Raw genomic sequence first — 27672 nt, 5'->3', positions numbered from 1 at the left:
CTTTCCAGGACAGCAAACCAAAACAAATGCAGCCATCTTTCTCGGTTTAATTGGTGTTTTGTTGGGGAGGAGGCGGCACAAAAACAAAGAGGGGGCGAATCTAGCCGAAGGACCCGCGACAAGGGCCGGCCAAGTTCGCCGGCGCTTCACGCGGCTTCCTTCGCCACCAGGCGTGTACGTGTTGCCAGGTCGGTTCACACGAGTCACATGGGCGGCCCTTGGCGCCGCAATTGGGTCGGCGCTGGGCCGACGCCTCCCTCCCGCCTCCCTGCAAATCGCAGCCTCGTCCCGGCCAAGGAACGACTGCCGCCGAGGAAGGAAGGAGCAGGGGGCTGCAATGGCTGCCACCGAGACGCGCGGGAACCGGGAGCGGATCCTTTGCCTCTTCGACGTGGATGGGACCCTCACCCCACCTCGCCAGGTAGTGGATCGCAAACCCTCTCCCCCGATCCCTTCCCGCCTCGAGGGCGCCCGCCGCTCGCCCTTGAGCGACCTGCAGAATGAATGGAGACTGCCCCCCACCCTGCCCGAGTTGCGCTTGTCCTGGAAGCGGAGCAGGCGGCTGTGCCCGGATGACTGGACGGCTGGGATCGGATTCTGGAGCCTTAGCGGGCAGAGCTGGTGCCTGGATCGGAGTCCGAACCCAGTTCGCCCAACCCAAGGCAAGCCCAGCTGTGGGAACGGTAAGCGCGACGCTCCTCCTTGTCCTTTCCTTCCGCCTTCCCTTAGAAGCCGAGTGATGCAAGCGATTGCGAGAGACGCGCTGCAGGAGTGTATTGGAGGCTGCGGCGCCTGCTTTGGGCTTTTCAGCAGGACGATTCTGCTGCACGGTTACATAAGGATTGTGGGTGGTGGACCAGAGCACCCAAGTCCATCTATATAATAGTCCAGCATTTACAGCGCAATCCTGTGTATGTCTATTCGGGAAAAGGTCCCGCTGTGTTCAGTGGGGCTTTCATCCCTAGCAAGTGTGTTGTTACAGGACTTCAGCCATAGATGGGGGAAACTTCTGAGTAGACATTTATAGGCTTGCACTGTTAATCTCCAAAAACTGGTCAGCTAGATACAAATTCTAGGAAGTTTACAAGCAAGAATTCAAACGGTGACACAGTCAAATACAATGTAAGGGGAAAAAGAAGCAACAGCCATTAAAGATCAGTATGAGTAATAATGCAGTGGATGTGCTGTCTTCAGCCACAAATTCAGGTACGCCATGGATCATTGGAATGAAATTCCATGGATCACACCTTGGGAACCCCTGTTCTAATGCACAACGAGGGGCAGGAGAGGGAGGAGGATTTATCTCTCTCCCAGCCATCTAGTTCAGGGATGGGCCGTCTAGATGTCGTTGACCTCCAACTCCTGTCATCCTTGACCAGTAGCAGACAGAACACCTCATTACTGCATACCAGGGTGGGGAAGGGCGAGGAGACTGCAAGGTCGACTTAGTGCAAGCACACGGGTGGGGGGTGCTGGATTGGCTGTGCTGGTGCCTTTGCACCATGCCACCTTCACTGCCCTCTCTGTTTTGGCATGCAACAGCAACCTGGACAACTGGAGGTCAGGTGAGTGCCGCCCACCCCACTACTTGCTACCATCCCTGCCCATTCGCCATGCTGGCTGAGGCTCCTGAGAGTTGGACGACATTGGGAGGACTACAAGTTCCCCATCCCTGGTTTGGCTCCAGTCCCCAGCTCCTTTCTCAGAGCTGGGGTGTTGTCTGTTGGAATACTGCTCCTCCTAGAGCCCCAACTTCAGACCAAAGTAGTACAAGGGCAGGGAAGTTTCCCCACTTGTGCCAACTGTATAGATTGGTCTTCAGTTTTCAGCCGGCCTACCTCTTCAGACTGCAAGGTGGGTTTAACATCTAAGTGGCAGGTGATCAGAACAGGTGAAAGAGGTCCTTGCTTAGAAATAAAGTGTGTCCCTTAATCAATCTTTGGAAGGATACAAAAAAGCCTACCCGCAAAAGTAGTAAGCAATGGGCTGGATCCAAAGTACCATAAGAGGAAGGAAGACAGCTGCTGATGTTGCTGCAGAAACATTTACCCAAGAGTCCATGCAGTGCTAGAATACGTAGGTTCTACTGCAGTCCTCAAGCTTTCTTATGCAACCTCTTGCACATGTGTCAGGTTGTTTTGTTTTTATTGCACAAGATTCTACCTCAAGCAGCACTTCCCTGAGCAGAAGACACTTTCAGCATGTGAAAGAAAACCATTTGATCCATTCCAATAACATTTAAGCAGAATAATGCATTAAACTGTATTTATGCATTTTAGTGGAGGGGTGGGAAGCAGAGGATATAGAAACAAAATCAGCATCACATCAGTTTATCCATGACAAATCTGTACCTCTCCAGATGTTGGACTCCAGCTCCAACCATCCTTGATTATTGGCCATGCCGTTTGGGGCTGATGGAGTCCAACATCGGAGAACCACAGGCTTCCCAACCCTGCTTTAAGTCTTGCTGCACCACTGAGACACAGATTCCTACCTTCATCTATCCCTTCCTCATAGTGCTGTTCAAAGGAGGCCTCTTCATCCTGCTTCATGGCAGGGCCTTGGCTGTAACTCCTTGCTGTGTCCATTCCCCTCCCCCCCTTACTTTGTTTTTAGATTCACTAGACTAAATGATAAAATTCTGATCACAATATCAAGGAGAAGGCCTAAATTCTTTGCCTTGCAATCACAGTATTTATTTACTTGACTAGCCTTATCTCTACCATTGGAGGGGCATAGGGCATGTCTAGATGTGTTAGATTTGGCGCAGAACGTTGCTTTGCTGTGGACTGGTGTGCCCCCAAGCAACTCTGAAGTGTTGACTGAGTGGCTTCCCTTACATGGATGTCGCAAGTGCTCCCATTGCTCTGTTGATGCCGTTGAATTAGACCTGCCTACCTCTTAAATGCTTTGGTTGTTCTTTTAACTATCTAATGTTTTAATTTGGTCATGGTGCCGGGTGGATTCTGTGGAATAAGAGACAAATGCGGATGGTGACTTTTAAAGTCTGATATTACAGTGTTGTTATGTGCCATCATTTGATTATGATTTATGGTGACCCTATGAATCAGTGACCTCCAATAGTATCTGTCATGAACCACCCTGTTCAGATCTTGTAAGTTCAGGTCTGTGGCTTCCTTTATGGAATCAACCCATCTCTTGTTTGGCCTTCTTCTTTTTCTCCCTTCTGTTTTCCTACTGTGATTACAGTAGCTAAATTCATTTGTAGAACATGCTAGAAGCAAGCTGTTTTTGAAGTTATTTTTGACCATCTATGTCTGATGAACAATATATGGTTTGAGTTCTGGCTGGATGAGTAAGAGGTTCCTTATTTTTTTGTTTTTAAGTGATGAATGAATTTTCACCGATATACATAAATGTCACAGATCTATACACAAGAACTTTTGATGATATTGCGTTACAGGACTGGCTTCAGGTTTGAGAAGGGAAAAGGGTCTTCTCCTGCCCCCCCCCCACTCTGTCAGTAGGCCCTGGTGGTTCATCTAGCTATGGTGGGAGTCCTCCAAGTAGTGGTGCCTTCCATTGAGCTATGGGCCCTTCCCAAGCTCTGGATACAGGAGGAGATACATGTAAAGTTTGTAAGGCTCAACAGATGTGATCCCATCTGCCAATCTGCCTCCTTGAGTGTTAGAACTTTGTCCCCTTTTACGCTGTAGGCGTTTCCTTATGCAACATCAGCAAGAGAGAAAACAAATGCCCAGGTCAAAGGGGCGACAGATAGAGTGGAGGGTGAAAACTGCGTGAGTCAGTCCTATAGCTGCTTTTGCAAAGAATATTTTTCGCTAGAAATGAAGAACTAATGTGCAGTGCTGGAGGCAGGGAGGACAGTCTCAAGCCTTTTCTTCCAGCTATGTTTGTCTGCAGTATCGGAGTCCAGCTGGAGAGAAAGGAACATTGCAGAAAGGCTTGCAGAGGGAAGTGTGGTGGGCAGGGGGAGGGTTTAGCACCCCTTCCCAATTCAGCTTTTAGCCCTTTAGATTACCCCTGTCTCTGCTTTAGATACACTTGTGGCAGACTCTTGTTGACGGCAAAACACTGTCACTGTCTCGAGAGGTTAATTTGCCAATCACCAATCTCAAACACTGATATGAGAGAGACCAACCCACTTTCCCTCTGCAGCCCCTCTGAGGTATTTTGTTACCCACTCAGCTCCTTATGGCAGGTGTGGGGAACCTTTGGCCCTCCAGATGTGGCTGAACTACAACTCCCATCATCCCTAGCAAGCATGGCCAATGGCCAGAGATGATGGGAGTTGTAGTTCAGCCACATCTGGAGGGTCAAAGGTTCCTCACAGCTGCCTTATGGTATCAAAGCCCAACTGGGAACAAAAAGAATTGGGGTTTGCAGATCGTCATTTTGTTGATTGCTCAGCTTTGCTGTATAAGACCCTTCCACTTCTACTCCATAGACCCACCAGCTCTCTTGGCAGTTTTTCCTGTTGCTTTAGCTTACAAATGCTTATTCTGCCACAGTGAATTTATTAATTTTTAGGCAGTCTTCCCCAAGCTGTTGCCGTCCAGATGTTTTGCACTAAAACTCATGGGAGTTTTAGTGCAAAACATCTGGAGGGCACCAGGTTGAGAAAGGCTGCTAATAGCTTGGCAGCTTACCAGCAAAAATGGTCATGGTCTAATAGCTTGCACTCTGTCACCTTTTCCCTCCAGAAAATTGAGCCTGAAGTAGCAGAGTTTCTTCAAGAGCTGCATAAGAGAGTGATGATTGGGGTGGTTGGTGGCTCAGACTACTCCAAGATAGCTGAGCAGCTGGGAGAAGGAGATGAAGGTGAGCAATACACATTTTGGTTCTCTATCTCCATTTGTTTGATGAAAGCATACTTGCAAACCTGCTGCAAAATCAATCAGTCACTGTAGTTATATTTGTGAACAATGTGGACCAGTTCAAACATGCAGAGGAAAGCATGTGGTGTGGTTCTCCTTGGACTGTTCCATTTCAGGCTGCAGGGGTGGGAATCACGTGATTGAATGTACCTCCATCCTTTTCCAAGGAAAGCATGGAGAAAGATTTTGGCCTAACTTTCACCTTAGGTGCCATGTCTGAAGCATTTTGTTTCATATGCAGAAGCATTGAAATGTGTGATCTGAAATGGTACAGTCTGAAAAGGCTATGCCACCTGTTACATGTTAAATAACCAGTAACTGTGGCTACAGTCTTGTGCACTTTTACCTGTGAGTAAGCTTCATCGACCAAAGAGAGACATGCTTCTGAGTAAGCAAGCTTAGGATTGCGCTGTGAGTTTTATTTATTTATTTATTATTTCATTTCTATCCCGCCCTTCCTTCCAGCAGGATCCCAGGGCGGCAAACAAAAGCACTAAAAACACTTTAAAACATAATAAAAACAGACTTTAAAATACATTAAAACAAAACATCTTTTAAAAAAAATTTTTAAAAAGCTTTCAAGACATCTTTTTAAAAAAAGGTTTAAAAGCATATTGAAAAGCAATTCCAACACAGACGCAGACTGGGATAAGGTCTCAACTTAAAAGGCTTGTTGAAAGAGGAAGGTCTTCAATAAGCACTGAAAAGATAACAGAGGTAGCACCTGTCTAATATTTAAGGGTAGGGAATCCACAGGTGAGGTGCCACCACACTAAAGGTCTGTTTCCTCTGTTGTGCGGAATGGACCTCCTGATAAGATGGTATCCGCAGGAGGTCCTCACCTGCAGAGCGTAGTGATCGGCTGGGTACATAAGGGATAAGACAGTCTTGCAGGTATCCTGATCCCAAGCTGTATAGGGCTTTGTACACCAAAACTAGAACCTTGAGCTACTGAGACACCCTTCCAAATGAAAGCATGTGGAGAGGTATGATCAGCCCTGATACTGTCTATCTCATGACTGAGCTCTCACTCACCAACTTGCATACCTTCATCTGCAAAATGGGAACATCACTACTGAGTTTATTCATGAGTATCACTGTTTGCACAGCACCTCAAGACAAGCCATGCTAAAATGTCAGAATAAAACCTGATGGATCATAAAATTCAGCTCACGCATCCCTTTTGGTCCCTATCCACCTGATTGGTTAGAAGGGTTACATTAGTATTTCTCTCTCATCTTCATTTCTCTTCTCCCACTTCTCCTCAACATCCTTTCTGCCCCTACAAACCTATTCCCCACAGTTATCGACAAGTTTGATTACGTCTTTGCGGAAAATGGCACCGTGCAGTACAAGAATGGGCAACTGGTCTCCAAGCAGGTAGGCCTCGCCTCTTTGTCTTCTGCATATCCTAGGTATGTTACTGTATGTTACTGCTCACCCTCCTACAATGACTTGGCTGATTAGATATTTAAAAAACATCCCTAGGATATGTTTCGTTGGTAAAATTGTCAATATTTTTTATAATTGATTGATAGAAGGAAATGGTATGTATTATATTTTGTTTCTTTATATATAAAATTATTTCTCCAATTGTTCAAATTTCTATAGTACTAGTCTGTAACTTAATTTATAATTATTTTCATGCAGAACAATTGAGTTAATGAACAGCCCACGTATCAGTTCATATCTTAGACCATAATACATAAAAGTAAGTGAGCTTATGGCATCTGTTTTAACAGTTATATAACATTTTTTACTTGGAGACATCCACCATTAGTAGTTAATGTTCTTAATTATATCTTTTGCCCTTTGTAGTGTATACTCATCATGACAGCCACTGGAGAAGACTAACTGTCGAAACTCTTTTGGCTATGTTATACATTTTGCATGTAATTACATATGGGCATTGATTTATGCGTATTGGCCACTGTTTACAAGTTGCTCTTTATCTCTACATTGATATTGTCTTAAGTATATAATATATTTTGTATTTTATTGTGTATGGGCACTGACTTTTTTCTGTTGGCCACTTTTCATATGAAAATACTGATATGGATTTTATATTGATTGTATACATACGTATTAAAATTTTGATATTATTTTATAATTATGTATTCTATGTCTGTACCTTAACTTTGTTCGGAGCACCATCTAGTCCTGTATATATGATGAGTTTCAGTTGGGAGGGCTCGAGGATGTGGACAAAGCGCTTGGGCAACCACTTGTGCTCTTGACCCTTGTCCTTCATGGCTGATAAAAACTAGCAAGGAAGGGACAGCCAGCTGGGTGAGGGAGGTGATTAATGCCTCCTTGTGAGAGGGGGTGGTCCCTGCCTGCCTAAAGGAGACAGCGGTGAGACCACTCCTTAAGAAATTCTCCCTGGATCTGGAAAATTTGAATAATTGTCAGTTGGTCGCTAATATTCCTTTCTTGGGCAAGGTCCTGGAGCGTGTGGTTGCAGGCCAGATCCAGGCTCTCTTGGATGAAACCGATTTTCTAGATCCATTTCAGTGGGGATTTAGATCCAGTTTGGGCACAAAAACTCCCTTGGTCACCCTGTATGATGACCTATGTCAGGAGAGAGATAGAGGGAGTGTTTCCCTGTTAATCCTCCAGACAAGGCTGAAGTGCTGTTAGTGGGTGGTTCCCTAGACCAGATGGAGGGGATGTGGCCTGCTCTTGATGGAGTTACACTCCCTTTGAAGGAGCAGGTGCGTAGCTTGGGGGTACTTCTGGATCCATTATTGTCACTTGAGGCTCAAGTGGCCTAAGTGGCGAGGAGTGCCTTCCATCAGCTGTGGCTGGTGACCCAGTTACAACCCTGTCTGGACACGGATAGCCTGACTTCTGTTGGCTACACTCTGGTAACCTCTAGGTAATGAATAAATAATAATAAATAACATATAATTAATGAAGCAAAAAAAAGAGAGGCAATACTTCAAAGTGATGCTTGAATAATTTTATTTTGCAACATAATATGTCCATCTTTATGGATGCTCAGAAAGGACATAAGAACATAATAAGAACATAAGAAGAGCCTGCTGGATCAGGCCAGTGGCCCATCTAGTCCAGCATCCTGTTCTCACAGTGGCCAACCAGGTGCCTGGGGGAAGCCCACAAGCAGAACCCGAGTGCAAGAACACTCTCCCCTCCTGAGGCTTCCGGCAACTGGTTTTCAGAAGCATGCTGCCTCTGACTAGGGTGGCAGAGCACAGCCATCATGGCTAGTAGCCATTGATAGCCCTGTCCTCCATGAATTTGTCTAATCTTCTTTTAAAGCCGTCCAAGCTGGTGGCCATTACTGCATCTTGTGGGAGCAAATTCCATAGTTTAACTATGCGCTGAGTAAAGAAGTACTTCCTTTTGTCTGTCCTGAATCTTCCAACATTCAGCTTCTTTGAATGTCCACGAGTTCTAGTATTATGAGAGAGGGAGAAGAACTTTTCTCTATCCACTTTCTCAATGCCATGCATAATTTTATACACTTCTATCATGTCTCCTCTGACCCGCCTTTTCTCTAAACTAAAAAGCCCCAAATGCTGCAACCTTTCCTCGTAAGGGAGTCGCTCCATCCCCTTGATCATTCTGGTTGCCCTCTTCTGAACCTTTTCCAACTCTAGAATATCCTTTTTGAGATGAGGTGACCAGAACTGTACACAGTATTCCAAATGTGGCCGCACCATAGATTTATACAACGGCGTTATGATGTCGGCTGTTTTATTTTCAATACCTTTCCTAATTATCGCTAGCATGGAATTTGCCTTTTTCACAGCTGCCGCACACTGGGTGGACATTTTCATCGTGCTGTCCACTACAACCCCGAGGTCTCTCTCCTGGTCGGTCACCGCCAGTTCAGACCCCATGAGCGTATATGTGAAATTCAGATTTTTTGCTCCAATATGCATAATTTTACACTTGTTTATATTGAATTGCATTTGCCATTTTTCTGCCCATTCACTCAGTTTGGAGAGGTCTTTTTGGAGCTCTTCGCAATCCCTTTTTGTTTTAACAACCCTGAACAATTTAGTGTCGTCAGCAAACTTGGCCACTTCACTGCTCACTCCTAATTCTAGGTCATTAATGAACAAGTTGAAAAGTACAGGTCCCAATACCGATCCTTGAGGGACTCCACTTTCTACAGCCCTCCATTGGGAGAACTGTCCGTTTATTCCTACTCTCTGCTTTCTGCTTCTTAACCAATTCCTTATCCACAAGAGGACCTCTCCTCTTATTCCATGACTGCTAAGCTTCCTCAGAAGCCTTTGGTGAGGTACCTTGTCAAACGCTTTTTGAAAGTCTAAGTACACTATGTCCACTGGATCACCTCTATCTATATGCTTGTTGACACTCTCAAAGAATTCTAATAGGTTACTGAGACAGGACTTTCCCTTGCAGAAGCCATGCTGGCTCTGCTTCAGCAAGGCTTGTTCTTCTATGTGCTTAGTTAATCTAGCTTTAATAATACTTTCTACCAGTTTTCCAGGGACAGAAGTTAAGCTAACTGGCCTGTAATTTCCGGGATCCCCTCTGGATCCCTTTTTGAAGATTGGCGTTACATTTGCCACTTTCCAGTCCTCAGGCATGGAGGAGGACCCAAGGGACAAGTTACATATTTTAGTTAGCAGATCAGCAATTTCACATTTGAGTTCTTTGAGAACTCTCGGGTGGATGCCATCCGGGCCCGGTGGTTTGTCAGTTTTTATATTGTCCATTAAGCTTAGAACTTCCTCTCTCGTTACCACTATTTGTCTCAGTTCCTCAGAATCCCTTCCTGCAAATGTTAGTTCAGGTTCAGGGATCTGCCCTATATCTTCCACTGTGAAGACAGATGCAAAGAATTCATTTAGCTTCTCTGCAATCTCCTTATCGTTCTTTAGTACACCTTTGACTCCCTTATCATCCAAGGGTCCAATCGTCTCCCTAGATGGTCTCCTGCTTTGAATGTATTTATAGAATTTTTTGTTGTTGGTTTTTATGTTCTTAGCAATGTGCTCCTCAAATTCTTTTTTAGCATCCCTTATTGTCTTCTTGCATTTCTTTTGCCAGAGTTTGTGTTCTTTTTTATTTTCTTCATTTGGACAAGACTTCCATTTTTTGAAGGAAGACTTTTTGCCTCTCAGAGCTTCCTTGACTTTGCTCGTTAACCATGCTGGCATCTTCTTGGCCCTGGCGGTACCTTTTGTGATCTGCGGTATGCACTCCAGTTGAGCTTCTAATAGAGTGTTTTTAAACAACTTCCAAGCATTTTCGAGTGATGTGACCCTCTGGACTTTGTTTTTCAGCTTTCTTTTTACCAATCCCCTCATTTTTGTGAAGTTTCCTCTTTTGAAGTCAAATGTGACCGTGTTGGATTTTCTTGGCAATTGGCCAGTTACATGTATGTTTAATTTAATAGCACTGTGGTCACTGCTCCCAATCGGTTCAACAACACTTACATCTCGCACCAGGTCCCGGTCCCCACTGAGGATTAAGTCCAGGGTTGCCGTCCCTCTGCTCGGTTCCATGACCAACTGATCTAGGGAATAGTCATTTAGAATATCTAGAAACTTTGCTTCTTTGTCATGACTGGAACACATATGCAGCCAGTCTATGTCTGGGTAGTTGAAGTCACCCATTACTACCACATTTCCTAGTTTGGATGCTTCCTCAATTTCATATCTCATCTCAAGGTCTCCCTGAGCATTTTGATCAGGGGGACGATAGATCGTTCCCAGTATTAAGTCCCTCCTGGGGCATGGTATCACCACCCACAACGATTCTGTGGAGGAGTCTGCCTCTTTTGGGGTTTCGACCTTGCTGGATTCAATGCCTTCTTTCACGTATAGAGCGACTCCGCCACCAATACGTCCTTCCCTGTCCTTCCGATATAGTTTATATCCAGGGATAACCGTATCCCACTGGTTTTCTCCATTCCACCAGGTCTCCGTTATGCTCACTATATCAATGCTCTCCTCTAAGACCAAGCACTCCAGTTCTCCCATCTTGGTTCGCAGGCTCCTAGCATTAGCGTACAGGCACTTGTAAGTAGTGTCTCTCTTCAAGTGTCTTTGGCACTTGTGGTTAGGCCTGTGGTAATTTTGCTCTTCTGAATTTATATCCTGTGCCCCTGCTCTCACAATGCCTACTTCTAGGCCTACCCCTTTTAAAATTTCATCATTTCTTTGGTTTTTATCCCAGGGGGGAGGTTTATTCCGAACCGGACCTTTCTCAGCTCCTGTCGGGTTTCCCCCCTCAGTCAGTTTAAAAGCTGCTCTGCTACCTTTTTAATTTTAAGTGCCAGCAGTTTGGTTCCATTCTGGTTCAAGTGGAGCCCGTCCCTTTTGTACAGGCCCGGCTTGTCCCAAAATGTTCCCCAGTGCCTAACAAATCCAAACCCTTCCACCCGACACCATCGTCTCATCCACGCATTTGAGACTGCGAAGCTGGGCCTGTCTGGCTGGTCCTGCGCGTGGAACCGGTAGCATTTCAGAGAAAGCCACCTTGGAGGTCCTGGCTTTCAGCATCCTACCTAGCAACCTAAATTTTGCTTCCAGGACCTCACGGCTGCATTTCCCCATGTCGTTGGTGCCAACGTGCACCACGACCACTGACTCCTTCCCAGCACTGTCTACCAAACTATCTAAACGACGGACGATATCCGCAACCTTCGCACCAGGCAGGCAAAACACCTTGCGGTCTACACGCCCATCACACACCCCACTGTCTATGTTCCTAATGATCGAATCACCCACTACAAGGATCCGTCCACCCCCTGGAGATATATCCTCAGCACGAGAGGATAGCTGCTCATCCCCCAAGGAATGGGTCCCTTCTAAGGGATCGTTTCCCTCTTCCTCAGCTGGATGCTCTCCTTCCCCGAGACCATTGTTGTCCATGATAGCAGGAGAGCTATCATCGTTGGAGTGGGACACAGCTATAACGTCCCTGAAGGCCTCTTCCACACACCTCTCTGCCTCTCTCAGCTTTTCCAGGTCCGCCACCTTGGCCTCAAGGAAATGAAGTCGTTCCCGGAGAGCCAGGAGCTCATTGCACCGAGAGCACACCCACAACTTCTGTCCAACAGGCAGATAGTCGTACATGCTGCAGGCGGTGCAAAACACTGGAAAGCCCCCACACCCCTGCTGGCTTCTTACCTGCATAGTTTTGTTTAAGGTTTATTACGTCAATGGGTTGGAGACTGCGGTTTAGTTGTGGTCAGGGAACAGACGGGCAGAGTAGGGGGCCCTGGCCTCCTCGCCCTGCTGCCGAACTCGCTCTGCTGCTTAACTCGCCTTGACGCTTTGTCAGCTGGGGCCTTGACGCTTGGTCAGCTGGGGCTCCCTCTAGTTCGTGGAGCAGTTCGTGGACAAGGATTATATGAAGAGTACTCAATATCAGAGCTAACAGCCTTAACGTAAAAATATGCGTGTTATATCAGATATGTAAGGTATTTATAAGACTATTATTTGTAAAGTTATTAATATTCAGCACTCTTCATATATGTTAGTTACAATGGATTGTTTCTAACTAAATAATTGTGCGTGCGGAACAAGTTCTGTGAACACAATGGAACTTTCTCTCCTTCTCCCCCTCCCCCTGCACACCCCTCAAATGTGCTCTGGGGCTTCCCCCAACCCTCTGGAACAGAGTTATGGGATGTGCAGGGGGGCAGATGGGGAGTCATTGAGTGCACACAGTGATTCAGTTGGATACAATGCAATATTCATATCCTGCCTTTCTGACTAACAACAGATCTCCAAGGGGGCTAACGGTACGTGAAAACTGATACATAATAAAACAGTAATCTTTTAAAAGGCAGCAGTGACTTATGAGGGCTCGGGGTGGGGTGATGATGGCAAATATCCTGTCCCCAAGTCTTAAGTGCTACTGCTGCTGGTGTGGCTGTTTTAGCTGCTGCTGTTCAGTGGTTCCATGAAGACTGGGGGTGGGGAGAAATTCCCCCCCCCCATGTACTGTCTGGCAACTTAGGACCAGGGACCTGATATTTTACTCCCTAGGAGGACAAGGCAACACCTCACATGGGCAGCCAGACACTCAGCAGCTCCTGGCTGTTTCTGATTACAGGGAAGGGGGACTGATAAAAACTCTGGGAGGAGTAAGATGGGAAGTGTCCTCTCCCCAGGCCTGAGGTGTTGAGATCTACTCCTTGTTTTCATTTCATTTAGCACTCTTGAGGGAGGTGATATGTCAAAAACATTCCATTGCAAAGTGAAATTCTTCAAGCAGCATTTTAAGGCTTCACCAGCCCCCTTCTTTTGGGGGGAGCTTCTGTTCATTTTGATGCTGCCCCTTTCTTTTTTCTATTCATCATATAATAAAACCATATTACCTATTCATTCATAATATGGTTGGGTTTGTAAGAGAATTAATTGCACTCCGTTGGCTCAGGGTAACCTTTAACTTTGTTTGACAGGCTATCCAGAACCACCTCGGAGAGGAACTTTTGCAGGAACTGATCAACTTCTGCCTCAACTACATGGCACTTCTGAAGCTGCCCAAGAAACGGTAAGGATCGTGTCCTAACCCAGTGCATGCAAGCTCTGGCTTGGATCGTTAAGATAGTTCATGGAAGGGGTGATTCCCAGCACCCCATTCCACATTGTTCAGGAGGGGTCCCCCAATTTTCCAGAAAGGCTTTTTAGGAAACTTTCCTTCCATGAACTTCTTTAGGCCTCTATTTTTATTTTCCAGGTGATAGTTGAGCATTCAGAATCACAGAGCTGGAAAAAATCACCTAGGATCATCTAGCCCATCTTCATGCTCTCAGACAAGGAACCTTATCCTCAAATAATACTCAGCAGAATTTTTTCCGTCATTTTCTTCAGAACTTGAAAGGAAAAGATTCCGTAATTTCTTTAGGCACTTCATCTCATTGCTTAACTGCTCTCATAATTCAGTAACATGTTAATAAAGAAATTCCTTAACCTGCCTTCCTTCCTAGAGTTTAAACTTTTTGTCCAATACTCACAATACAGGATGACTAATTGATATTGTTATCTCGCTTTTTCCAATATCCTTCTAAAGATTAGAAAATAGCTTACTGGTTCTGGGCAAAACAATGGCAGTTCCTTCATTCAGCCTTTTAATTCATATTTATTTTCTAAACATTTAGTAACTAAATAGTTGATTCTTATTGGATAAAAAGATTGGATGTAAAGAGCTGATTTAAGCCTGCCGTTCTGTCTTGTCTTGTCAATACCACTTTTTTAACTTCAATTTATGATATTTTGCTATACTATACTGAATCCTGCTGGCCCCAGCATTGCACATGCACCACATATTTTGTCCACAGGAATTTTACATTCTAAATGAGTAAAACTTTAAAAAGTAGGTGATTGTCAATTGCAGTAAATTAAGTTAGAAACAGTATATTCTAGGCATTTACTTCTAATGGCTCCAGCTCTTTTGGAAGGTAATTTGATCCTGGAAGAGCTATGACACAATAGGTGAGAGCCATGAGGAATCTGAGCTGTCTTATGAAAAGCTCCATGTCACACAGCATGAATGGGGTAATGGCCCTTCTTCCTGCGGTTAGTTTAACCTTGTGTTGTATCATGGTGGGAAGATTTTGCTTGACTTTGTGTTAAAGAAATCATGAATCTGTATAACAGAACAGTCCTGTTTTGCAACCACATAATCAAGTTTCTCCTCTCCTCCTCCTCCAAAATATGCTAAGGGGCACCTTCATAGAATTCCGCAATGGAATGTTGAACATCTCTCCTATTGGTCGAAGCTGCACTTTGGAGGAACGAATAGAATTTTCAGAGCTAGACAAGGTAAATTATGAGCAGTAGGCTCAGAATGGACAACATGTATCCATTGAGATGCTTTATTGTGGTACACAGGAGCTTATTACAACCCCAGTGTGTCTTGTGTGTGAGTGTGTGCGAGTGAGAAAGAGAGATCAGTCTAACAAGTCACAGATCTTGAAAGAGACTGCAAGGTGTATATACAAAATCCTGACTTTCCCTGGGGAAAAGTGGGATCTGACAAAAATAAAAATACTTTGAAAAAAATATTTTCTTATCCCTGTTCAGTCCTCTCTCACTTGTTTTATGTTTATCACCTTTGCAGAAAGAGAGGATCCGAGAGAAGTTTGTAGCTGCCCTACAACGGGAGTTTGCTGGCAAGGGCCTGCGGTTTTCCCGAGGTGAGTCTAGGAACACAGGAAGCTGCCTTATACTGAGTCAGACCATTGGTCCACTTAGCTCAGTATTGTCTACACTGACTGGCAGTGGCTCTCCAAAGTTTCAGGCAGGACTCTCTCCCAGCCGTACCTGGAGATGTCAGGGATTGAACCTGGTACTTTCTGCATGCAAGGCAGATGCCCTACAGCTGAACTACAGCCCTTCCCCACATAAAAAGTGCCTTACAACATTTTAAAGTTGTCTGTTGATCTGGAAAGAACTTAGAGGAAAAATCATTAATTTTGTTTACTGTGAGTCAAGCCATATGCGTATGTTATTGCTTTTTTGTTCTTGTTTTTGATATATGCAAGAAGTGCATGCAAGTTTATTATTCTGGTGTTCAAAACTACCAATGTATATTTTAAAGTGCCTTACAGCCACTTTGGGTGCTTTTGGGGAACTAGAAAAGCAAAATATTGAGCGCTGTTTATGTTTTGAAGGCAGGCAAACGCTTTGTTAAAGACTTCCCTGTGGTAATCTCTGAGATGAATCTGTTTTCCATGTTATTCTTAAACTCTAATCATTTGGAACCATTAGGCTCTGTAAAACTTTCTCCCAAGTATATGTGCTTAGGAGGACTACTATTTTAAGAAAGGGATCTCTTTCTTTGCCAGGAAAGGGTAAGATCAGGACATGGTCTATAGCTAGGAGTTCTTTGCCTGATATTCCAATTTAATGGTCTAGCAGCAAATCATTGCATTGGGCGCAACCCTAGCCCTATCCATGCATTAGCCATTCATGTCTCAGATACAGCATCTTCTGGATCCCACCACAAATGTGTTTGCCCACCCAGCTCCCCCACCCTTGGGTGTTTGGCAACAGACTGAAGGGGGAGACAGCTGTACTCGTAGAGACTGCCCCTTGCAATTTTGGGCCTAATCGTGTGTAAGTCCTTTATATGGCTAACATGTCCAACCACAGTGGGTCCTTCATCCTTTTCTCTGTGTCTGGCAAGTGGCCATACTTCCTTTCTTTGGGTGGGGGGAAGCAGCTACTGTTGGAGGTACAGTACTGGCAATAAATGAGGGCTCATGGCAAAAGTCCTCTACTCTGCCCTGCAGTAATCCAGTGCTAGGATCAAGCCTGAATTTTTCATTCATCCCACAGTTAATAGAATCTCCTTTCCCTATTCAGCCATACCTAGAAGACAAAAACACATTAAAATAGCATTTCCACCCCCAGCAAAATAGCTTGTCACCCTCTGCTCTATATATTTCTGGAAAGTAGTTTGTCCCTGTTGCTCACACTTACCCTGGCCAACTGTTTCTTGTTTGTGCCTTCAGCTGATGGGGCCTTGCTGACGCTATTCAGTTCCATTGCCATAGAAACGGCAGCTATTGAATTAATGTGTCAGAGAATCAGGCAAGCGAGCAGGCAGTCATGGTGTGTGACCGTCTCTCATGTAACTATGCATTCTACACACACCAATGCTCCATTTTTGCCTGAGATATTAAAGGGAGGACTTTACCCTACAAACCTCAGCCTTTTTCCGCTTAATTCCCCCCTCCCTTTTCCCTCTGGCAGGTGGCATGATTAGCTTTGATGTCTTCCCTGAGGGCTGGGATAAGCGCTATTGTCTTGACATCCTTGATGATGAGAGATTCGACACCATCCATTTCTTTGGGAATGAGACAACCCCTGTAAGTAAATCTGACCAAACCTCTGTTCTCTGGCAAGAGGCCAAGTCCTGTGTGGTTCAAATGTGTTGTTTCTGCAATGTTTAAAGGGCATTTGTCTGTTTGAAAACGTGTGGTAAATCAGTCTGGGAACCGTGGGCAAACATGTGTTTTCAAACACACAAATGCCCTTTGGATGTTTCAGAAAATACACTGTTGGTGCGTGATGGGAGCATTTGCTGCAACGTCTTTAGTGGCTCTCATTTTCCAGTCTTACAAGTTGGTACCTGGACCACGTCAAAGGAAGGATGAACTAACAGTGCCCTCTGGTGGTGACAGGGGAAAAGCAAAGACATGAAGCCTTGTGCTTCTGTCAGTGTGCCATTTCATTTCAGCATCTCAAAGGGTTTTTGTCTGTACAGAAGCTTTGTGCCTAGTCCAGCCCTTCAGCACAATGTACAAAATAGGAGCATGGAATGTGAGAAGCATGAACCAGGGAAAGTTAGAAATTGTCAGGCATGAAAAGGTATGTATCAACATTAAAATACTTGGCGTGAGTGAATTAAAATGGACGTTTGCTGTAAATATTTAAAACAAACTGTCCTTCCTAGGGCATGGGCCAATTCAACTTTCCTTTTTGTTTAGCTTTGGCTCTTAGGCTCCTTCCCATAAAAATTAATCAGAGGGACACAGTTGGCTGGCACTGGCCCCTTTCTGTGTTCTTCCTCTAAAAGTACACTAGATATATACAAAAGAGAGGACCTTCCCTGTGCTGGCATCCTGACTCTGGAATACTCCTCCAGTGGAGATATACCTGGTGCCAACACTGTATTCTTTTCGGCACCAGGTTAAAATCTTTTTATAAGGACATAAAAGCCCTGCCGGATCAGGCCAAAGGCCCACCTAGTCCTGCATTCTGTTCTCACAGTGGCCAGCCAGATGCCCCAAAGCAAGACCTGAGTGCAACAGCATTCTCCCCACATGGTTCCCAGCAACTGGCATACAGAGGCATCCTACCTCCGACACTGGGGGTATGGAACACAGCCATCGTGACTAGTAGCCATTGTTAGCCTTATCCTTCATGAATTTGTCTAATATTTTAAAGTCATCCAGCTTGGTAGCTGTCACAACCGTCTGGGGGGAGATTTGCCGAGGCATTTTAAATTGCTATCTTTTTTTAGCTGGTTGAATAGTTTTTGTTCGGCTCACTTTTGTTGTATGGCTGTTTAACGTTTATGTTGTTTTTAATATTGTATTTGTGGATTATATTTTTCAGGGAACACTACCTTGAAATCCATTTTTGGATAAAGGTGTGGTATACACCTCTTAAAGTAAATAAGTAAATAAATGTGAGGCCCCAGGGAGGGGGTTGGTATTCTGCCTTAATGGGGGTGGGAGATTGGATTAAATGAAAATAGCTTATGCGTTTTGCCAGTATTCTATACTTGCCTGCTCATTTTCATCACTACTTCTAGCCTTCTGATTCTAAGAAGCGTATGAGACTAGTAGTAAAGATTCTTCCTATCCTTAGGGTGGGAATGATTATGAAATCTACGATGACCCTCGCACAGTAGGACACAGCATCCAGTCCCCCCAGGACACAGTCCGGAGATGCCAGGAGATCTTCTTTCCAGAGACAGTGAATGAATCTTGACTCATGGAGCTCCTGCTGCTCTTGATCACTCAAAGGAGACCCTCACTCACATAATGAAAGCACCTTTTGGATCCTTTCAGGACTTGCTGAGTCCCAAGGTCAAAATGCACTTTGGAAACAGAGCTGAAGTGTCAAAGGGGGAGCGGGATGATGATACAGTAGGGCCCCGCTTACCGGTGTTCCTCTAATGCGGCGGCTTTCATTCCCATTTTTAAAGCTGCTTTTGCGGCATTCTGCGGCATTTTCGCGCGACACTCCCCATTATACTCAATGGGGTTCCACTTTACGACGATTTCCACTTTACGGCGGGGGTCCAGAACGGAACCTGCTGTATAAGCGGGGCCCGCCTGTAGTCCTTCATCATTTGCACCATCACCTCTTGCTACTGGGGAACTGCAGAATCCCGATTGCCATGCCCTCATGCCCACCAAACAAGGTAAAAGTTGTATTTTTAAAAAGGGGGGGGACCCATATATTCTAGCAAAGGTCTTTCTTTAAAGCTAATAATCTTCCATCCCCACAAATTCACCCAAATGATCTTATTTTTGTGATCAATCTCAGAAAGGCACTACAATTATATTTTAAAGCTTGGAATGTCAAAAGTACAAGACTAATCAAGTATTTTCATATTTTTGAACCATCAAGGTGGTTTGCAAATTATTTTTAAAACTGGATGACGGCTTTTTTTTAATGTGTGTGATAAAGGAGAGCATCACTTTAACAACAACATAAATGACCCCATCTGGCACTAGTCATGCTTTAAAGATACATTGACACATGATTGTTGTGCCAAAATGTGGATTGGCTATGCATTTCACTCCACATCCCATTGAAAGCAATGCAGTATGGATGCTGGCATCCATGCTCACATGTTCATCTAATTTATGCCTGTGGTTCCTGATCTAGCAAGGGATACCTGTACAAAAGCCTGCACCTGTAAATGGATCTTTTTCGGTAGATCAGGCTGAACAAGAGTGCCGAGTGCATTTTAAAACAAATTTCAACTATGTTAGTTGGATGACCTATGAGCAATGTTGTGGTTTGTGCTGTTGTAACAGAAGCCATGGGAAATAGTAAGAACTTGATAATGAGGGCAACATCTTCATTTAGCACCAACAGTAAATAAGTGTTAGTATTAAAGACAAAAGGGGGACTGCAACGTAACATTGCAGTGTGGAGTGCTCCTATTCAGTGCCCTTCTTCAGGCTACTCCATTCCCTCCCCAAACAGTTAGCCAGCATTCTGTGTGGCCACTGAGCACCTTCAGTCTCAAGTGCCTGTTTGTGTGTGGGGGTGGTGGCTTTCCTCCTATTTTATTTATTTATTTAGTTAGTTATTTTTTACTTCTTGAATAGCCTGGTTTCCCCCCAAGCCTGCAACTATCTCCTGCTTCCTGTGTTGCTGTTTTGACTACATATACATAAGCAATGGCACTCACAGCCTGAACATTGAAGATAGGGAGAATGATGATTCAGGTATAGGGACCAGTTGTAATTCAGTGACATATTCATAAATGCAGCTGAACTAAATCAGGCATATGAATGAGCAAACGTTTATAGGTGCCCCTTAAATATCCTTCCTGATTAGTCATCAAAATATTGTGGGTTTGGTAATTTAGTTTTCCTTCTAGATTTGTCTGCAGAAGAATATAAAGTTCTGATTTACTAAAAGCTTGAATTTGAAATTAGTAATGAACTACTTAAATTCAGTTGGGATTAGTCAAACTGTAGCAAACATTGCCTAAATGTTGATTGTTTCCATACAACTTTGTTCTGTTTTAAATTATCTTCAGTGTAGACAGGGCTGCAGTCTTCATTACTGTTGGTTTTTATGTTAAAGACTCCCCCTTCAACACAGACACATTTTTGTTTTTCATTTCCAAAGGGGTAAATGAAAAAATGAGATTGAAGATTTGCCTGTTTCTACCACAGCAAGTTGTCTTTAGAGAGACATAGTGACAAGAATGATGGTTAATTACAAAAAATCTTCCTCTGGTTTATCGCTTTCCATTACATACTGTCAGGATAGGATTATATATGCATTCCAAATATTGTACCACACGTTTGGTGCTTTATGATGCTGACCTTTAATTTTTTTAAAAAAAATCTAGTTGTTAATCCTCTCAGTTTCAGGCACACTGTTGAAAATGTGGCAGCAAAGCCTTCCAAAGAGTCAGAAATCATAGAACTGGGTGCTAAAGCTTCCATTTTCTTCATGCCTCTTAAGTCCCCCTACATTGTCTCTTCTGTCCTCTGTATACTATTATTCCCTTCTCTCATCTTCCGCAGCTGCCCAGCAACTGGCCCAAATCATATTTCAAATAATTTGCAATAAGCCCACTGTCTCTTTCACTCAGACTGAGCAAATTATGAGGTGATAATTTGGATTTTTACAGAATTGGGCTATCAGCTTGGAATTTGGTCTAACATGCACATTTCATTTTAAAAAAAAGTGTATCAGTACCATAGGATTTTGCTGCTGCGGTTTCTATTGTGTCAAGGCACCTTACAGTCCTTGTTATCATATATATATATATATTTGCACAACGCCCCTAGAAGCTGGCAACTGAGGCATTAAGCGACAGCGCTCGCTATTACACGATTCTGGTATCAGTGATATTGCTCGTTTCACATTTACGGAGCAGCAAGAACATGCCACACATTTTCTGCTCACTCCTTCAGCAAATGAGATTTACAAGTATTAGCAGCAAACTGCCCACTATCAGAAAGGCTGGAAGTTCTAACTCCCTTACTCAGGGCCTAATACAATTAGCAATTGCGAGAATGGGCTTTTTAAAACTGCATTGCAAACCAAGCCAGATTAGGTGGCTGGCAATGGGGGAGGGGTTATAGAGGAACGTCATCCTTTACCCTTACTGCAGACCACTCAGGGGAGTCCATGCCTGCTTTTTGCATGGCCGGAGATGGGGGAGCTACTATTGGAGGGCGTAGGAACACACACACATGCAAATAGGAAGCATGAGGTCCCAAACTGGACTTGCAGTGTGAGGCAAAGCATCAGTGTAGGAGTGGGGGCAGGGGGAGAGTTCATGGAGCCCTTGAAAGACAGGTGAATGAAAACAGGATGCCTGCTGCCCTTCTAGACTACAAGGCTCCTTCCAAGATTCCTGAAAGGCGGAAAGCGCAAAACTATTATTAAGGGAGCAAGGGTCTACACCCTTTTTACACCTACAAGTCACTAGAAAACAGCGGTCTTGTACTCCATAGACCTCAGGAAAAGTGTCTGTGCTCTCCCCCTGTGATTTCAAGGCAGTGGGCTTTATAGCATTTACACAATTACACTGAAACGCCGGGGGAAAAGCGACAGCTGTAATGATCAGGATGGTGCAGTCTCCCATGAGCAGCACAAGTGCTGCCCTACACCCTCCCCTACTGAATAGGATACGCAGCTCTCCAAGGTGCATGTTCATACCGTGTAGCTGATCATCCCCTATAGCAAATGCTTCCAGCTATTTTCATAGAAACAATGGGGTTAGCATGCGCAATAAAAACAACACTCTGTAATCCAGTAGCACAGCTTGCTGCCTTCATGAATGGATATATGGAAATAAAGGGGTAACAAAATAAGGGGGGCTAATTGTCTTCAACAATTGTCACTGCCTTTCCCTATCTGGTGCCTTCCAGATGTTTTAGACTCCCATCAGCCCCAGTCAGCACCACTACTGTAGTCCATTGTAGCTGATGGAGTTGGAGTCCAAAACACCTGGAGGGCACCAAGCTGGAGAAGACTGAGTTAAAGAGCTGCATCAGTAATATTTTCATCACCGTGTATCTGCATATTCACACGCGTCTGCCTTAACTCTTGGGTGTCATGCTGCTGTTTTGGATACCGCTTGTTGCTGTCCTTTCCCTTTTTGCCACCACCTCTTTTCAGGAAGAGATATTTGAATGATGTTTACAGGAAAGAACTGATTCTGACACAGAATGGCTGGGGTTTTTAAATGGACCAAAAAAATGACCCAAAAAGCCAGTTAAGCTCATTTTGATTGTACAAGTATATGAAAAACAGATATATAGTGCAGACCAAGTTGTGCATTTTTGTTCATAGGCAGCTGTTGTATATACTAGAAATATGTTGAATTAAGACCTTTTTTTGCTTTTTAACGCATCAAAAGCAAGCAGCTGAGATCCTGCACCGAGGCTTCTATGCTCTGTAGTTCAATACTGTAACTGAACATGGAACTAAAGAAAAACACAGGAAATCCATACGGGTCATTTTTGTTAATGTGCATTTGCTAAAATTCAAACTGATAAAAAGCACAAACAGCAACACTTAGCAGTTTATTTGGCTATCATCCTCTACAGTATTCATGAAGTCACAGATACAATTCCCTCACAGAACCTTAAAAGTTGGTAAATTGCCATCAGCCCCAGCCAGTAAAGCCAGGTGTTGAACATAATAGGAGTTGCCATCTGAAACATCTGGAGGTCACCAGCTTGAGGGAGGCTGTCACATAAAAACTTGCAAGTAGAAGATATGGGGGGCACACATTTTCCTACAGACTTTGAAAAGCTGCTATCATTCAGAATAACCCATTCTGTATTGGATTAATTAGTAATATGGCTCTAGTCCTCTTAAAGTATTATAAATGTATTAGGTGTGCAGGTGGGGCAGAGCCACAGATGCTGGCCTCGCCCCCTCCACCCCAAACTTCCTACAATGAGGAGGAAGGTCAAAAGAGAGACTGTTGGAACCCTGCACAATTGGGGTTCCCAATGGCAGGAGACTTTTAAGAGCTTTTAGCTGAAGGTACTTACAATCCCACTTTAGATCCTTCCCCACAACAGAAGGGGTTGCTCTCAGAAGAGGCCCATTGAAATTAATGAACCTAAGCGAGCAACTTCAGTGGATCTTCTGTGAGGATTAACACTGACCATCACAAATGGTCAGGTGTGCAGCAGTCCCATACCTCCTACTTGGTTAGACATTTATTTATAAGGCATGAAGAGGGCTTTAGATGCAACTCCTTGCATCTTTTCTAATATGTCATCTGGGCAGAACATATGGCGTGCACCTAGTCCCATGGTAGCCTATCTGCCCACCTGGCTAATACCCTCCATGTCTCACAGAGGTGGATCAGGCGTCTTAAGACTAGCCACCCAATTCCCTGTATCAGAATTTGGTTACGGTGTCGCCATTATCATTCTAGTGCCACCTCCTGCACCAGTGAACCACCCTACAAAGTAAAAAAAAAAAAGCCAAAAACCAGAGACTTGTGGGAAAGTCACTTTAATGGTTTTATTGCCGGTGTCACAAAGGTCAACATGGGGTCAGACAGGCAAGGACCACAGCAAAAGTTGCAAGAACACAGACACATCATAGGTAACAAAGATTTCAGAAAGAATCAAAAGCTTTCCCAGAGAGAAGACACCATTTTGTGGTACTCCCACTGGCATTGCACCTTCAAGGAGAGGGGCAGAGGCTAGGAGCTGCTGGTGTTCAATGTAAGCAGAACAGCAGTTGGAAGGCCCTGTGGCTGTCACAGGAAGCAGGTCACACACAGGGGCCTGGATGCACTATGGGAAGAGAGAAGTTGCTTCCTTTTTCATTCCTGGTTTGCTCCTCCATTGGGCATAGAGAGCAGCTGTTTATTCACCTTGAAAAAGCTAAAGAAGTGTTCCTTCCCCTATATCTATGCATAGCAGGAGCTCATACATCCAAGTCTTAAAGGCCTTTAAAAGAAACACCTCACTATTCCCATTTTAATTCAAATACAGAGAGACTTTTCCTTTCTGTATTCAGTTTGGTTCCAAGATCGATAGCTTTGGATTTTGGTCCTTTCGTCCAAAAAGGACACAGAATGTTTTCAAAACCAAACAGGCAGGAATGTAACATAAGAGGAACACGTCTTGGACACAAGAGAAAACCAAGGTTGTCTCTAGAATGTAGCTGGCAGCCATTTTGTATAGTGAGGCTTGGAGACCACACAGCTGTGTTCACAATACTATCCTACAGGTTTAGTAAATTCATATGGCAAGAGCTTCCAGACTGTTACACAGTACATACACGGTGCTGCCATTATTGTTCCCTGCCTTTGGAAATTTAACACATCAGGCAAGGTTTAGATGAAAACAACTCTTAACAATGTGCTTTTTATATCTGGGGTGTTTGGAAGACAGCATTCAAAAATACACCAGGAGTGTTCAGTCTGTTCGAGAAATTATTTTGCTCAACCTGTAGATCAGCCCGAAATCATTCTAGACGGATCCATCAGACCGTGGCCTCCCTCAGGAGGACCAGTTCCCATTTCATTTACTTACTGGCAACTTTTCAAATCACATCTACACTATACAATTAAAGCGCATGGCTTCCCCTTGAAGAATCCTGAGAACTGTAGTTTACCCCTCACAGAGCTACACTTCCCAGCACCACTGAACTATAGGTCGCCGAATTCTTTAGGGGAAAGCTGTGTGCTTTAAACGTATGGGGTGCATGTGACCTTTGTTCTACATTTAGTCTTCCAGGATTATAAGAACACATGGAGGGCAATGCTGTCCTCTCTGGGCACCTCTGTACATAGTTTTCCATGATCCTGGTTTGGCACTGTAGTGCTTAACTGAAAGCATGAGAAGTGTTCCTGGAAAAAGTATGTATGATGCCAGAGAACCACCAGGCTGTCATCATACACCTGGTCATGTAGGGTAAACAGTCTACATTGGCCTCATACTCTTGCACCCAGCTGTAGGTAGACTCTACACTGTAGACGACCAACAATGGCTCAAGTCCCAGCGATGTGAACCACGGAGGTCAGATATGCATTAGATAAACATCCATACACCACCACGTGAAAGCCTCTGGAAATATACCCAAAGTACAAAAAAAAACAACCATAACCACTCTCATTCTTACAGTTGCAGCATACTATGGGCTGCACCTAACCAAGTTCCTTCTAGCTCCTCCAAGAGGCACTGCATTAAGCCCTCAGCCTCTCACATACATACTAACAACTTACAACTTCCATTTAAAACATTCCTCTTAGCTCCTACAACAGTTATGCTTACACTTCTAGTGCACCAGCCAGAAGTTTTAAGATGCACATAAAGGTAAGGTCAAGCAACCTCAGATATTATATTACCCAAGAAGTTTTAACTTTGTCTGGCCACTGAAGTTTAGACTGCAGTTAGCTACTGCTTGACACCATGCAAATTCCTAACATGTACACCCTGTCCTGGGAAATCTTTCTACTCAAAACATCTAGAAGAATATTAGAAATCAGGTTTGTGCTTTAGACATGACCCTGTATATCCTGGGGAGAGAAGTTAAATGTTTGGGCAAGGCTGGACAAGAACTAAAATGTAACAAGATACAATGCTAGTGGAGCCCATGAATCTTGCCATTGATACACTGTTCCTCCATCTCTTTTGCGCGTAACCCTCATTGACTACAGAGCTAGAGACACAGGATAATCAAAATGTGGGATTAAGATAATGGTACAAAGAGTGAACTAGTCCAAACATCCTTCTTGAGGAAACGTTATCTGCAACATTCAGAAATACCAACACATGCAGACAATATTAAAACCTACATCTCTGGAGATGTAGAGAACCAAAACGCTATTCTTTAAGCAGATCTTCATTGCCAAGAACCACCATACATTGTCCACCATACATAAAACAGACACATTAGAGGTTCTAATTCTATTTAGAATGCTACAACAGATTTTTCTTCTAACAAAGATGCCTTCATCGGCAAGACTTTTTTATTTTGCATTATTTTTGAGACAAACGTCTTCAAGGGAAATAATTTTAATATATGTGGGAAATGTAATGTCAGCAGTCTCTTTAAGAGAGAAGACACAAAAGTCAAAACCTTCCCCATTACACATTGTTATCTTCAGTTGAAACCAATGGAAATTGATGCATGTATTGTCCTTCTGACATTATATTCTGCTGCAATTTAAGATACTGACATGACTCCAGATACCACAGCTGCATATACTTTAGGAGTATCTGGGGTACAGGTTCGGAAGGATAGATAATCCCAATACTGCATACACAGTACAGAGCATTGCCCCATCAGAAATCAGTAACAAACTGGGAACAAGTGACTGCCACAACTGGGGCTTTCTGGAACAAACCACTGTTGTGCACAAGACAGAATAAGGTCCATTTGGAATTGAAGAACTCAGAAAAATTCCCACTTGAAAACCACAGGTAGTGTTTCATTTGCAGACTTTTGGCTTGCTTGTGTAATCAAAAGCAGAAAGATTCTAATTTTAGACTTTGTAGGACAATGGATACCTGGCCTTACGTTAACTGAGTATGGTTAAGTCAGGGATAGCCAACATGGTGCCAGATGTTCTGGACAACAACTCCCATCGGCCCTGATTGCTGGCATGCTGGCTAGCGCTGATGGGAGTTGTAGTCAATAGCATCCGGAGGGCACAAATGTTGGCTACTCCTAAGTAAGTGATCATCTTACCCTGAAAATACCTGTTTTAATATTCATATTTTTATTCTCTTATCCTGATCCCTCTGCACTCAATTTCCGTCTTTACACAATTCCATCCCTCTTGTTAGGCACCCTATCCAGATGGCTAATGGTCTAGAGTGTCTGCACATAACATTGGGTCAGCGAGACAGACTGGGAATTCTGTTGGTGTACCGTCCACCCTGCTGCCCAACAGCCTCCCTAACTGAGCTGACAGAGGTGGTCTCGGATCTATTGTTGCGTTCCCCCGAACTTTTGGTATTGGGGGATCTCAACATTCATGCTGAGGCCGCTTTATCTGGAGCAGCTCAGGACTTCATGACCTCCAGGACAGCCATGGGGCTGTCTCAATTTGTTACTGGCCCTACGCATGTGTTGGGGCACACTCTGGACTTGATTTTTGCCACTGGATTAGGGGATGGTGATCTGAGAGTGAGGGATTTTTCATCTATTCCTTTGTCATGGTCAGATCACCGCCTATTAAGGTTTAGACTCACACTGTTTTCTCCCCTCTGCAAGGGTGGAGGACCAATTAAGATGGTCCGTCCCCGGAGACTAATGAATCCTGAGGGTTTTCTGATGGCTCTAGGGAATTTTCCGGCTGATAGAATTGACGGTCCTGTCGAAACCCTGGCCATGCTGTGGAATACGGAAATGGCCCGGGCAGTTGACACGATCGCCCCGGTGCGCCCTCTCCGTTGCAGAGCTCAATTGGCTCCCTGGTTTACTCCGGAGCTAAGAGTGATGAAGCAAGAAAGGAGACGGCTTGAGTGCAAATGGAGGCGAACTCCCGACGGCTGTAATCATGCACTTGTGAAGCTCTCTACCAAACTCTATGTGAAGGCAGTGAGAGCAGCAAAGAAGCAATACTTTGCTGTCTCTATTCAGTCATCCCTTAACCG

The 27672-nt window shown here is 44.2% G+C and overlaps 1 protein-coding gene across 2 annotated transcripts; it reads left to right on the top strand.

Moving 5' to 3' along the window:
• Positions 1 to 301: 301 nt before the first annotated feature.
• Positions 302 to 22564, top strand: PMM1 (phosphomannomutase 1). Of its 2 annotated transcripts, none has more exons than XM_061639285.1 (8): positions 302 to 421; positions 4686 to 4803; positions 6163 to 6239; positions 13276 to 13367; positions 14539 to 14638; positions 14937 to 15012; positions 16574 to 16689; positions 18197 to 22564. In XM_061639285.1, exons 1-8 carry the CDS (start codon positions 338 to 340, stop codon positions 18317 to 18319), a joined length of 786 nt encoding a protein of 261 aa, XP_061495269.1. In that variant the 5' UTR covers positions 302 to 337; the 3' UTR covers positions 18320 to 22564. The 2 variants fall into 2 exon arrangements, with proteins under 2 accessions (XP_061495269.1, XP_061495267.1); XM_061639283.1 differs by lacking the exon at positions 302 to 421 and adding an exon at positions 431 to 683.
• The last annotated feature ends 5108 nt before the right edge of the window (positions 22565 to 27672 follow it).

This window comes from Rhineura floridana, chromosome 8, assembly GCF_030035675.1.
Source record: "Rhineura floridana isolate rRhiFlo1 chromosome 8, rRhiFlo1.hap2, whole genome shotgun sequence".
Taxonomy (NCBI): domain Eukaryota; kingdom Metazoa; phylum Chordata; class Lepidosauria; order Squamata; family Rhineuridae; genus Rhineura; species Rhineura floridana.
Note: the sequence above shows the minus strand (reverse complement) of the source record. Positions and strands in the feature narration are given on the sequence as shown.

Bases quoted from the DNA above. Each gene is read 5' to 3' on its own strand.
- PMM1 (XM_061639283.1), top strand. From the start codon at position 501: ATGAATGGAGACTGCCCCCCACCCTGCCCGAGTTGCGCTTGTCCTGGA. The intron at 13,368-14,538 runs GTAAGGATCGTG...AAATATGCTAAG, and splicing joins CTGAAGCTGCCCAAGAAACG to GGGCACCTTCATAGAATTCC. The intron at 15,013-16,573 runs GTGAGTCTAGGA...TCCCTCTGGCAG, and splicing joins GGGCCTGCGGTTTTCCCGAG to GTGGCATGATTAGCTTTGAT.